Below are 14,626 nucleotides of genomic sequence, written 5' to 3'. Positions count from 1 at the left end.
AAATTGTTTCATGTATCGTGCCACTTTACAGTTATGCTTTACTTTGTGTTAATCTATCAAATACAATTCCAATAAAACACGCTGAAGTTTGTGGTTTCAAACAGGCAAAATGTGGAAAACTTGTAGGGGTATGAATACTTTCATAAAGGTAACTGTATTATTTATAGACACAGGTCTTTCAATGATGAATAAAAGATAAGATAACTTGAGACTTAAAAGAAATGAGCTAAAACTCAGGTGTGAACCTGAAGTTAGGGCAAACACTCACCATCGCTGTCTTTATGGCTGATGGTGACCATGGACACAGACTTGGTGAGAGGTAGGGTCATGGAGGGACAGCTGTTTCTCAGAGGCCGATAACGCCGTAATTTCTGCGACATGAAACACAAAGATTGCATTAGATCTCCTGCATGAGAACATTAGAGAGGATGCAAAAAGGATGTAGGCAAGTGCGGATGATGTGGAACACAACAGCAGCAGATAAACTGGAAACAGGAACAATAACCTGAAAAGGGAAACTGGATGTTTGATTTGTGATGGTATATTTGTGATATGTTTTAAAGTCACTGAGAATGAGAGGAATCACACAACCGGAGAACAATGATGATTAGTAATTCTCATTAATCCACCAAGTAATGTTTCTCCGCGATGTTTAGGATGCAATTTGACTGGTCAAGTGATCTGGTAACGTGACTAGCGGGTGAGCCGAGCGGAGCAAAGCAGAGCAGGAAGGGGGAGAAGTCAACGCTTCGCTTTAACCTGTTGCACAATGGCCTCAGGCTCGACAGAAGCTGACACAGCTGAAAGTTTGGTACCAAAGAGGGGCAGCATGTCAGAAGATGCTGCGTTCACAGTGAGAGACATGATGCCTTTTTACGGCTTTGGTAAGCACAATGGATAAGCAGTACAGAATGCTCTTGCACATACATTTTAGCCAGGTTGCCGTACTTGAGTTATACAAAAAAGGCAGAAAGAGAGTTGCAGCGGAGCTGAAAACAGTGGAGTTTTTTCACCAACAACTAATTTGTGTCAAGCTGTACAGCAGAGCCATACCAGAGTCTAACAGTCCATTGCATTGATGAAGACCTAAATTGAAAGCTTGCTGCCTTCAAGCATCCTATTTCCCGGATGACCACATGGGGCAAAACATTACAGTCAGTCTGAGGGAGGGTTAGCCAGTTGGGATCTACAGGAAGAAAACCACATCTGCATAACAACGGTGAGTGTGTGTGTGTGTGTGTGTGTGTGTGTGCGTGACAATGTAAGAGGTGGAGTGAGAGAATGTGTGTATTTATTCTAAAAGTTCATAACCTTGTATCACACAAGTAAAACTGCATAAATGACACTGATCTTTATTATATTGTATTTTGCATGCTTCCTCATCCCAACCTGGCAGGCAGGATATTGAGATGTTGGAGTCTGTTCACAAGGCACTGCATCCTCCTCCTGGCCTTTACAAGTGCTCTCTCTGGAGAGTAGAATGTGGCTATCTCCTACTTCACCTTCTGGCCTCATTAGTCCCGGCTAATGACCAAGAGGACACTGACCTGACTAGGTAAATCAAAACTAAGGTCTTGGCATACCTCAATGACAAGTACACAAACCCTAGCATCCAGGAGCTTTAGGAGGCTACATCCTTCCCAGACCCCAGGTTTAAAACCCAGTACATTACTGTAGACAACATTGCTACCATTAAAACCTGACTCAAGACCGTAATGCTGGAATCAGCAAGGTGTGCATATGACCAGGTTAGTAATAATTACGCATCAATGATATCACAAAGACACTTTATATTTAAGTATTCGTAACTAACTTCAATACTATTGCTGTTTTTTTTTCATCTGGTAGGAGAAAAGGTCTCGTACTGAAACCATTCTAAGGCCTCAACGTGCACAGCCTTCTGCCAAAAACGTGAAGAAGTCTTTTGGCAGTGCCAAGAGTTTCTTGGAATCCTCATTAAATGAGTGCTGTAGCCTCTTCTGCTACTTCCATGCCACTTGTAGATGTCGCTGAGGCAGAGTTAAACAGCTACCTCCTGACCCCTGCCAGTGATGGAGAATATGACCCTTGAGCCTGATGGAAGGTGCACAAGATCAACTTTCTACGACCGTGCAATATGGCTTGCAAGTATCTCTGTGTCCCTGCCACAAGTGCTCCTTCAGAGCGCTCTCACAGTGCTGGAGGGAATATAGTGACTTGTACTCACTTGTCTTTAAAACCAGTGAAAGTTGACATGATGGTTTTTCTTGCAAAAAATCTGTGAGCTCTTGAGAACTATACAGAACAATCTCCCATACTCATTTTGCACTTTAGTATGTCGTGTGCTGCTGTTACTGAGTGAATGTTATATTTCCATTAGTGTTCAAAACGTTTTTTTTCCTTCTTAAGATTTAATAAGATCATACACTAGTATATTCTCTGTTCACTGAGAGTTTGACTTACCTAAAAAATGTCCAACTGGTTAAAGAAGATATTTGGTCTCCTTACTTTTCCTCCACTTTTGTTTGCGTGATGTTACTGACTGGAGATCAAGCTTTATTTTATTTTCATTATTTATAAACTGCCCTGTTAAATTCAGACAGTGTTTAAGAAGTGCTGTCCACATGTTTACATATCATGTTTTATGAAACATAAGAAGCTCAACATGTTGAAGAGGTAAAACCACAGATTTGTTTCCTTTATTCTCTGCGCTTTAAATAAATCTGATATTGTTTATTATGAAACATTGATTTATTGCTAGTGTTCGTTGAAAAACATAATCACATATTAAATTGCAATCGGAATATTGATGTAAAAAAAAAAAAAAATTGCAATTAGATAATTTTCCAAATCACTCAGCCTTAATCTAAGTTATGCATCAGTTTTTCAGCTGACCTGTTCGTGCAGTCTGCTGTCCTCCTCCCGCTCCTCCTGCTCCTCCGTCAGAGACACCAGGGAGCCTCTGTCATCGCTGTTGTGCCGAGGCATCCTGGAATGCTCCAGGATGCGGGGCTCTTGGATGGTGGAGCCTCTCAGCTCTTCCTGGATCCCACTGAGCCCTTCCAAGCTGTAGCTGCACAGACAAACAGAAATGCATGAAACTGTGCTGTAGACAAGCCCCATTAGGTCTGTCTGAACTATTCATCACATCTTTCTGGACACATACAGTTGTTGCTGCAACAAGAAACGCTGAAATTCATGCACCTGTTGGCAGACACATACACACACAAAGCTGGCTGTGCACAGTGTTTAGTCAGCTGATTAATCGTCACCCTCTGGGGTAGATTTACAGCTAAAGCAGCTGCAAATAACTTCCAACATCAGCATCAGCACAGAGGGCCCTGCATCTGTGATTTACAACCCCAATTACATCGATCTATGACTGGGAATAAGAGGCCCTGAAAAATCCAATGCAATAATTATGGGGAGGAAAACTACAGCTACATTTCAGAATGAGCTATGCTAGCAAGCTGCAGCTCAGTCTGCTTCAGGCCTGGCTCCCCGATGGTTGGAGGCTCCCGCAGTAAATCTCTCTTTTCTCCAGCCTCTGGGGTAGTGTGGTTTCCATGTTATCCAGCAAATCATCACTCCAACACTTTCAAGCATCACTAACTGAGGCTGGACTAAAAGAATCATCATCAGTGACCAGCCTTGCGCAGCACTCAGCAATCCTCAGGGTTGGGAACGCAGACGGCTATATCTGTCATATTAAAACCTCCTTCCCGGCATTACATACTTCATCCTGTATAACGTGCAGATACTGCCGCTCTCCGCTGTGCAATAGGAACCCACTGACTTGACTGACTGGCTTATCAAATTCACACACAAAGAAACACACAACGGCTAATGCAAATCTGGTGGGTTGTAAACATGCATCATTTAAAAATGGTCATGTGCTCTGAACTTAACACCATACCTGCAATGACTAACTAGGACCACACCACTGATGGATAGAGCTTCAACAGCTCAAAGTAACAGATGAGATATTAAAAGGTTTGGGGATAAGGAGGAACAGACAATTAGGAATACAGGTGAAGCAGACAGAGAAACATGCAAGAGATGAGACCGTTCTAAGAATTGACATAGGGAGGAGACGGTATGCGGCCTATTTTTGGAAAATAAATAGCCCAAAGAGCAGGTATCGCGACCTGTTTTCCACTGCAAATCAAGAAAGACTCTAAATGGGTATTTCCTGCTACAGTGTTTGTAGTAACCTAATGCAAAACTATCAAACCGAATCAAAGCTGTTTCCCAATAAAGCAACACCAGTACAATAAGGTGGGCACCAGAAGCACCACTAGAACCCTGGCTGCTGGATTTGCTGCTTTCTTCAGCAAGGCAGATGTGGCTATATGGCTGCAGCAGTGACCTATTACAATATGAGACATGTCTTAATTAGAACCTAGCAAACACAAGTGATGTTATTATTAAGGTGTGAGCCGAGCCACTGTATACATACAGTGTATATATATATATATATATATATATATATATATATATATATAGTGTATATATATATATATATATATATAAGGTGTGAGCCGAGCCACTGTATATATACAGGGTATATATACATTATATATATATAGTGTATATATACACTGTATATATACAGTGTATATATGTATATATACACTGTATATATATATACAGTGTATATATACATTATATATATATAGTGTATATATACACTGTATATATACAGTGTATATATGTATATATACACTGTATATATATACAGTGTATATATATACAGTATATATATACACTGTATATATATAAATATACAGTGTATATATATATATATATATACGCTGTATATATACGCTGTATATATACACTGTATATATATATATATATATATATATATATATATATATATATATATACACTGTATATATACACTGTATATATATATATATATATATATATATACACTGTATATATACACTGTATATATATATATATATACACTGTATACATATATATATATACAGTGTATATATATATATATATATATATATACAGTGTATATATACACTGTATATATATATAAGGTGTGAGCCGAGCCACTGTATATATACAGGGTATATATACACTATATATATATATAGTGTATATATACACTGTATATATACAGTGTATATATGTATATATACACTGTATATATATATATATATATATATATATGATATAGAGAAAAAAGGTTTGACAAAACCTGTGTTTATTGAGAATGCCAGTGCATGAATTTAATCCATCTATTGTTCTATAATAGCATACATAAATAAAACAATAACTGACAGTGATTGAGAGCTGTCTAGCTACTAATTCCTGATAATTACGTGGTAATTTTAAACTAGATTAGTAACTTTGATAATATTTGCCATTGGCACTTATTAATAGCTAGTGATAGGCAAAACAAACCTATGGGTGCACAACATTGGAAAACATTAATTTTAAACACCCCAAGTCCTTCCTATAGAAGAATGAGCGAAAGCTAGTGAAAAAGAAAGACAAAACTTTTTCTTTTAATTCAGAAGCCTTTAACTCAGCTAGCAGATCAGATTCAACTCTACTCTTGTTTGTGGTATCAAGAATAATGAGGGAAGAAGCTGATTCCTTCATTGTTGCTTCCTCCTATCCCTTTCAGGGTTAAATTCCAGGTTAGATAATCAATTATTTTACAGTACAAACAACTTCTATTCAGGTTTTAGTGTGGTACAGGGTCTTGTCCTCCAGGGCTGCACTCAAACCCTCCTGATGCCTTCATAGTCTTCAAAAATCCCTACAGGATCTTAAAAAAAGGGTTTAAACTTAGTTCTCAATCTGTAGTCTTCAAGCTGAGCCTGCAAAGTTACCCTTCACTCTTTCCATAGAAAAGAGACGAGGCTCTGCCACAGTTTTTTCCATAGTGCTTTATGCACATTCCAGCAGGGGTAAAAAGACAGCAACGTTCTTCAGTACAGTCGCCTGCAGGGATGCAGCATAAGCAGGAGCAACGCAGCAAGCAGATGTTACAAAGCAGGAGCTTCATAGAGTCCACACAGCATCTCATGTAGACAACAAATCAATCCCAACAACACGTTATCAATACCTTCTCCTGTGAAAGGCTGGCTTCCCCTCACCAGGACTACGGATGGAACTGGAGGTGACGAAACAGAGACAGGAAATGGTGCATGATGGGAGAGATGAATTGTGATTGGAGAGGACAGCATGTAAGGAACAACATGGTGAAATAACTGTTTCAATTGAGGATGGGACCATCAGAGTATGTCAGGGTTTACTGCTGTACTGAAAGTAACTAATGTGCTGGAGCAGCAGCAGAGTTGGTGTTTGTTAAAAAGGTTGATCCTAAATGGATGGTTAGTTGGAAATGATCGTTTGCTTTCTTCAGAGTTAAGTTTAGATGTTTTACACCTACAAATGCACTGAGAAAGCGATTATCAGGTGCGAAAGATTTGAGGGCTTCTTTGAAGCTTAACCTGCCAATTCCAATTCTAACCAAGTCCTTTTTTAAAGGACTATAACACAAAAAGAGAAAATATGTATGAATATTCAAGGAATGAAGGACTTACCAGATTATTACCATATATGCATCAAAGGTAATGTATCTTATCTTTATCTGACTTTTACTAAGCTCAAAACAATCAAAGAACTAGATGATGTGGGTTGATATGTTTTTGTTTTAAGTAGATTTTTTTAATTATGATGCTTTGGATGCATAGGAAAAGAAAAAAATCTAAATTTTCAGACAATCAAGGAAAAATAGGACTATTCCGACCTCTGGCTGATTAATTGGTGCATCTCGTCTTCTACCATTCACACATCTGTTTGACACACAATAAGCTAAATCCAGGAAACACTTCAATTAGCTTGAAAACAGATGTGAAAGTCTGAAATATATCCATGCCAAGAGCACTGACTCTCTGAAATCTATCTCGAATGCCAACTCCTAACGTTTGGAGGAAACTTGCCGCATGAAGCCAATAAATAGCTACAAGCACGACCCCTTGTCATAGCGCAAATACCTTTAATCTAGAATTAATGAGTTTTAGAGGTGCTTGAGGGTGGATTTCTGTTCTTTATGTAAAACTAATATGCTGCTGGTGAAAGCTTCGTATTTTTTCTAAGTGACTCTAATGTTGCCTCCCAGGAAGAAGCAGACCTCTTTTCTTTTGAATGGATCACTCCACGTACATCTTGGTATCCCTGATACATTTTTGTAAGTCCTAAGCCCCTCTTCTCCTGACCCACTTCTAACGAATTTTCTTCTATTTTAAATTTGGGTTAGGGTTAGTTAGTTAGTCTTCACAGTTTACTAAGCCTAGGAAGTGACAACTCTGGTCCATGCTTTAAGTTAGGTGCTTTCGTTCCTGAATGAGTCTTAAGTCATTTAGGTGGCTCAAACTGTTGTGTTAACTATAGCCAGAAAAACTGAAATGGACTATAAAGCTGTGGAAAATTGGCCAATGCTCAAAGAATAACTATAAGTTTTAACCAATTGAAGGCAGCTATAAAATATTACAATAAGGTTCCTCCTAACATCCTCCAAATTCAGAGATTGGAGGTGGCTTTGGTTGATTTTTTTCACAAAATTATGATTCAAACAGAAGCACAGTTCCCTGCTGAGAGCTCATCAGAAGCACCATTATCTCATCCTGTCATTGTCACTCAGCTTGGTGAGGACAGCTCCACTTGCTGCTCTGCTTTCAGCTCATTTGTACAGACCCACAGACAGTCGGACGGTGTGAGGATGTAGATGCTTATCAAGAAGACGTTGTGTCAGTTTCAACCCTTTTGCAAGTACGTCATATTTAATGAGGATTCCAAGAAACTTTTGGCAAGCAAGCATTCTTCTAAGATTTGACCAAACAGAAGACAGGTCGAGGCAGAACCAGCAGGATGAACAAATTACATCTTTTTCTCGCTGATTCAAACTTCCACATTCAGTAAGTTTAGACATCTTTGTTTGCATGTTTTTTGTATGTTCTGGATAAAAAAATAAATCACATTAGTGACTACCAAATAATACAGATTGATGACCTGTTTCTGTGTTTTTCTGCTTTTACTCCTCCTGCGTCTGCATTAAAAAGGGAAAATGTAAAATCCTGCATGAAACATACAGGGACTTTTTCATATTTCTATACAGCACAAATATCAACAAAAAATATGATGACACAAAACACATACTTTTCCTATAAGAGAAATCCCCTGGTGAGCTTTTGTTTCGACATTTTATTATGAAGTAACTTCTGTTAACTGGAAATAGTTGCTTTTCATGTGTCTGTGTTTCGGGTTGAGAGAGCAACTTTCATGTGTTTAGGTCGAGGAGCGTGTTTTTGTCTCTCTGTCGAGGGCTTTCTGAGTCCAACAGCCTCCTGGCAAATGGCAACACAGCAGCTCAAAGCAAGAGCATCAAACTCTCAAAATGGTACAGAGGGGATGACAAGCTTTAATAATGCCAACATTTGATCCTGGAGACATCAGGTCTACTGACACCTACTGAGTGACAGGCTCTGATGTCTAGGATAAAGGATTAACTTCCTCGCATTATCCATGCTCTTAAACATCTACAGGTTAATAAACTCGGAGCACCAATCAAGCGGCACGAGACTGGAATCGGTCAATTTTTTCTTGGTTGGTCCTGATCTATGATGGGCATTTCAAATACTAAAATATTTTTTTTCATTCATTTAATGTTTTAAAACTAACATTTCCTACCATATTCAGTCTATAAACACATCATCCAACATCATATGGATTGAAAAAAATCAGATAAAGGTCAGGAACAGAAGCGTTTGGATTTTATTTTAGGGTTCAGAAATTGTTTCAAATGTAGAATCAGTCAAATCCGACTCAGCAAGAAAGACTTCAAAGAACACTGGAAATTGGTACCGGTAACAAAAGGCTCATCAGTGCATCTATAATAAAAAAGCTCCTTTCAGCTCTCACCTCCTCTGGTTCATCTCCGATTCTGCTCCGTTGTTCTTTCCTGGACCCCAGCTGTGGCGGCGAAGGGGCGACAGAGAGCGTTTGCTGTTCCGGAAGAGACAGGAACGCCGCGGCACCTCAGTTACTCTGTCTTTTGCCTCCTCTTCAGCGTCCCCTCCTCCTCCAGCAATATTCTGGCCTTCAGTGCTAGTAGCCTCCGACTGGATGCCCTCCTCTGGGCTCCAGCTGCCACTTAGGCCCTGGCTGCCCTCAGGACTGGAACTGGACGGGCCAACGCTGGCCGTGTCGTCTGTGGAGGAGCAAGAGACGGAGACCTCGCTGGTGCTGTCTCCTCCTGTTACAGGCTCATCATTCTGCAGACATCCGAGGGAAGTTAGCTGTAAGTGTTATATGCAAACATTCCTGCCTCTCTTTGTGCATCTCAAAAGAACTACCAAAGTAAAAGACACTACCTGAAAGTGTGAACTTTGTTGTGTTCTAAAAGAACTTAATTAACTATGAAAATGGCCACAATAAAATTGTGGATTTAATTTATTGATTTGTTTTATCTTGATTTAACACACAACAACCAGCACATATCAGTCTTGTTGTGTGTTTATTTTTATTGTTTGGCATTACATTAATGACCTACTAAGACATTCCAGAGGCAAAGAAGCACCCTCTCAATATCACAGCAACTGGTTTTATCCCTGCTGTTTATGAGAGCCTGCACAGCCTTTCTGATTCTGGGTATGTAAAACCTCATGTCAGCTATTTATATGGATTCAGTCCATCTGACATGAGCTCAAGTCCAGATAAGCTGGCCTGTAGCTAGCATGTAGTCAGCTGCTTAAAAGACATGCTGCTCATGGCTGCCAAACTGTAGTTTTAAAACAGTATTACCTTATTAAGCTTGATAGGTGGTGCTCCTTTAGTATCTAGATTAGGACTGTCTTTGTTTTGTGCAACCAGAAATATGTCCAAACAGCCAAATCAATGTTCTTCTTTCAGGCAGCTGACCAGCAGTCCACAGCAACATCTGGGCTAGGGGGCAGCGATGTTGGTATATACTCCATTCAGCTGGAGAAAACTATGGTCACTCTCTGGAATCTCATTAAAAGCACTTTAAAAAGGCTATGATGGGAAACGTTTTGAAACCATTGTTTTTAACATTTGATATACATTGATATTGCTAACTGACCCCTAATTGTAGAATTTCTATTCTACACACATTTCTGTCTTTTGATGCCTTTACTGCCCATTCTTCCCTTTGAGTATCTTGATGGTGACAAACTGTTTAAACTTTCTGAATTAAATGAACCTGTCAGTGAAAACAACAACAAATTATTTCTTTCTACTTGTGTAATAAAAGAAAGAAAAAAGATTGCAATAAGTAAGGTTTGAACTGATTTTTTTTTTTTTTTTAAGTAGCACTATAGTTAGTGGGAGATACCTATAAAGAGTTTGAAGATTATCGCTCTGCTTACATCGCAACAAGTCAATGATGGAATATTTAAAATCAACCTTAACACAAAATATAACAAAACAGGAACAGATTACCACTCAGAAAACAATAAAATGATCTAAAACAGAATAATAGAACAGATGTGCATCAAATCACTGTTAATCACCTGGGCTATCACATTATATATACATCAGCATTTCATCGCTGAAGCATGTTATGAATTTAGAGAAGGCTGGAAGAGCTATTTAACCCACAGGAATGGAGCATAATGAGGACCAAATGGCAGGGCTTAAGCATAACGAGCAGCAGCCACTTTATAGCAACACTGACATTATAACAAACACCATTAGATGATGGGGAAACAAAGCTTTCACAGATGTTGCTCAGACACACACACTTTGCAAACACTGTCAAAGTCGCAAGACTGTGCAGCCAGGAAAGAAACTGTGCGTGCAGTTGTGTAGTATGCTTCCCAGTGAATCGATCTCCCCAGCGAAACTCTGAGTTGAGATGGGTGGGAACATGCTCCTGCACTGACCCTCAGGTTCAGGGAGGTTCTTTTGGAGCTAATTCGTAGGTGTGAGCTTCAAATGGGTCTATTGTGCTGCCAGCTGCAGTGTTAGCGCCAACATAGAGCTGCTTCTGTTGGAGGGCTGGGAAAAAAAGATCTGCTTTATGCTGCAGAAACAACTTCCTCTGGGAGTGAGGGAATGTGTGAGCTTGTGTATGTGGGTGCACGTGACTGCAGCGAATGCTGGCTTTGGAGTCAGGAGGAGGATTCAGAGAGGATTAAAAATTTTACATTTCAGGATTTTTCAGTTTTCTCATGCCCTTACACACAACAATTAATGTTACGCTTTCTTTCCAAAAGGGCACATGATGCATGCAGAACTACGTGTTAATAAGATAGATGGCATGGCCTTTAGAGTTATGAAACAGTCCTTTTTTTTTATCCCTTTTCTACAATTAAGAAACTGTTGCTTGCTAAAGAAAATACATTTTCTCTGCAGAGAGAAGCAAAGGCGCTAATCCCCTCTTTCAGAATTTAGCTTCTGCAGCCTTTGTTTGAAATCAAAGCCTGCGAGCCACATTTCAGCCATCTCTCACTGTCTGCTGTGTCCTAACCCTCACCATCCCAGCGAACACTGGCAGGCAGCTGATAATCACAGTCAGACTTTATTCTTCACTGCTGTTTACAAAAAACAGGACATATGGTTCCAGTTGAAACGAGCACGTTTTGAGTGCTCAACGCAGCCGAAAGATGCAGCACTGAGAGATACATGTATTTCAACAACCAAAGGCTTCCCTGGCTTCGCACAGACATTCAGCAGCAGCAGAGTGACAGCAGGGACCACAGCTTGCACTTTCCCCAGCAGCAGAGCAGAGCTGCTGGCGTCAAAAGATGCTTGGTTGATGTCTTGGGTCTCAGCCTCAGGGTGCTGATGAATAAAGCTGAGCTCAGACTGAGGGAAAAACAGCTACGTTATATGTGGGAAATATTTCCTATAGGCACAGTTGCAGAACCAAACAAAAATATATTCCTGCTGTTCGACATGAGTGAACCTGATGTTTAGAGTGCAGCCAGCAAAGCATAAAGACTCTGTTGCCAAATCAAACCAGATTTCCTCTTATTTTAGAATGTATTATTTTTTTTCTACATCTTGTCACAACCACTAAATTCATGTATTTAATTGGGATTTTATATGATGCTCCAACACAAAGCAGTCAAGTGGAAGGAAAATGGTACATGATTTTAAACTGATTTTGCTAAATTAAATCTGAAAAGTGTGGAATGCTGACATATTCAGCCCACTGTACTCCAAAAATACACTATATCAAATAAAATCCAATCAGATAATTAGTGAATACAATAAAATATGTTTGTATTAGTATTATAAACAATACCTCATACATTGAAAGATCCAAACATAGAGTATGGCACAACTCCTACCATGACATGTGGAAGAAGGAGCTCAGGTCACACAAATGCAAAACAGATTTTTTTTGGCCAACATGCAACACTTGTGGAAAACTTACATAGCATGACCCTGAGAACCCCATGCCCACAATAAAGCATGGTGGCGGCTGAATCATAATATGGGGATGCTTAATTTGACCACATAGCATAGTCCTTTCACTTCATAATTATGTTCTACTTTGTGATCGTCTATGACATAAAATCCTCCTGAAATACAAACGTTTAGTTATAACGAGAAAAAAAGGGCTGGTATGAATACTTTTGTAAGACGCTGTTTTTGGTAATCTTTCTGTAACATGTTTCCCCAACATGTTAGATCAAACTAATAAAGAAACACATCAACACATTTTTTCATATATTCCACTTCGCAAGAAAATGCACAGCTCACCACAACCCTGATGTAATTTTACACACCTTTCTAAAGACGCTGTCATATCCTGGCTCTGCATTGAGGAGGCTTTCAATGTCACTGCCCGAATCTCTGTGAGTGGACAAGGGACAGCTGGTGGAACTGCTGGTTCTGCTGGGCAAACTGGAAAATGCGGAAGACGTTGAGGATTCTATAACACACAACAACATTGAGTTTTAATACCTTGCAGAAGGAAAATAAAGAGAGAGATAGATCTACGTAGAGAATAAAGGGATGAAAAAAGAAACTAAAATGCATATTTTGGCATTTGAGGTGGAACATCTACTGCTACATCAGAAAATTACTTTCTCAGCCTTCAGCACTTAAACTGCAATTCACAATGCTGTCAAAAAGCATGTTGTAAGCATGTCTGCCAGATATCAGTGAAAAGGCTTCGTGGAAGCTGAGGTGGTGTTAAAAGCCTTGAAGACCGATGGCAAACTGTCCTAAATGAAGCTGTCTGAGCTGCACCACTAACAACTACTGGTTGTGTTCCTTAAAAACTCTAAGGCTAAAACTTAAAGCAAAATCCAAGTTAGGAAAAGAAACGCTCTTAAAAACAGTGAATACTTTTTATTTATATTTATGAATTAATGTTTTTCGAAAGCTTTTAGGTAAGAGTCCATTTCAGTTTACAGTTAATTGGTTGATCTGATGTAGAAATGTTCATGCCCATTACACTTCTCCGTCTAATTCAGCTCATCACATTAAACAGTTTAAAAGGCTCACATTTTAAAACCATTCCTCCCACTTCAAACCCTGCGCTTAATAACTACATTCAACTCCTCTCATTAAGCTACAGTGGCCTTAAACCAACATGGCTTTTTAACAGTAGCCCACAGTGAGCCTTTTTTAAGGTTTACACCCACCATTCCTTCTAACCCCTTACTGAACCACAAATAAGCATGTCTAAAGTCAGCTCACCATTTACAGCTCCTACAGCAACAGTCCTGAGGGTAGATGGGGAGTGGGTGTACATGGTTTCTGTACATGTAGGGACATGTACTGATAATATTTCAGGCTAACCTAGAAGAGGAAGCTTGCTATACCAGCGGGCTTTGTTTAGCCAGTTGCCAGGAACAGCTGGATGAGATCATCCACCCGGTTTGTAGTTTTGCGTTATTCCAGATGCCTATTTGGGCCCAAGATGCGGAAGTACTTCTTTGTCCCTCAGGAACATTTTGCATTCGCTGCAATCATGAGAGCAAGAGGAAGTAGCTTTTTTAAAAAGATGGGACTGGGTGCTCATTTTTCAAGATGCTACCGTCTGTTTTTATCCGACAGGAAGTGGGCTTAAAGCTACTAGTCAGATTTTTTTGTAATTCCATCAAGCTCACTTTAGGTATAGTTTGTCACCTGTGGAACAACATGTCATGGTCAGGTGTGCTTCTCACTATTCTGTTATAAATCACTGTTTAATCTAGATAATCCTAATAATAATATACCCTCCCAAAAACAAGCTTCCACGCACATATCACTGTGGTGACATCACATAAGGCACTAGTTCATGTTGGTATTTCAATCTGTGTACTTCTTTATCTCCTTCAAAGGTTTTTTTATTTGTGCTCCATACAACTGCAGCAAACATGAGAGCACTGCATGGGTTTCAGGAACATTTGGTAAAAGAAATGGAAGTCGTATGTTTCAGAATCTACATCTAAATCTGTCTAAAGTTGCTTGTCTTCAATAGTCGTCACTAATGTGTGCTGATCTACTCAACTCTTGTGCGTTTTGTGATGTCATCGACACAAACAAATACAATCAGACTTTGCTTTTTTTTTTTTTTTATTCAGTAGATTTTTGCCACTGAAATCCACACTTCACTATCCAGGTTTGGATTTCTTTTCAGCCAACATTTACTGGT

General features: G+C 39.4%; 1 protein-coding gene across 1 annotated transcript in view; it reads right to left on the bottom strand.

Moving 5' to 3' along the window:
• Positions 1 to 14,626, bottom strand: part of LOC124866544 (A-kinase anchor protein 13) — a 129,839-nt gene that overhangs the window by 39,890 nt on the left and 75,323 nt on the right. Inside the window, exons 11-15 of the mRNA XM_047362372.1 lie at positions 12,768 to 12,913; positions 8,932 to 9,284; positions 6,074 to 6,121; positions 2,875 to 3,052; positions 269 to 371 (exon numbers count right to left, since the gene is read on the bottom strand). Coding sequence (XP_047218328.1) covers positions 269 to 371; positions 2,875 to 3,052; positions 6,074 to 6,121; positions 8,932 to 9,284; positions 12,768 to 12,913 — 828 coding nt within the window. The remainder of the gene's footprint in view (positions 1 to 268; positions 372 to 2,874; positions 3,053 to 6,073; positions 6,122 to 8,931; positions 9,285 to 12,767; positions 12,914 to 14,626) is intronic.

Source organism: Girardinichthys multiradiatus, chromosome 4 (genome assembly GCF_021462225.1).
Source record: "Girardinichthys multiradiatus isolate DD_20200921_A chromosome 4, DD_fGirMul_XY1, whole genome shotgun sequence".
Taxonomy (NCBI): Eukaryota; Metazoa; Chordata; class Actinopteri; order Cyprinodontiformes; family Goodeidae; genus Girardinichthys; species Girardinichthys multiradiatus.
This window is presented reverse-complemented; position numbering and strand designations above follow the sequence as displayed.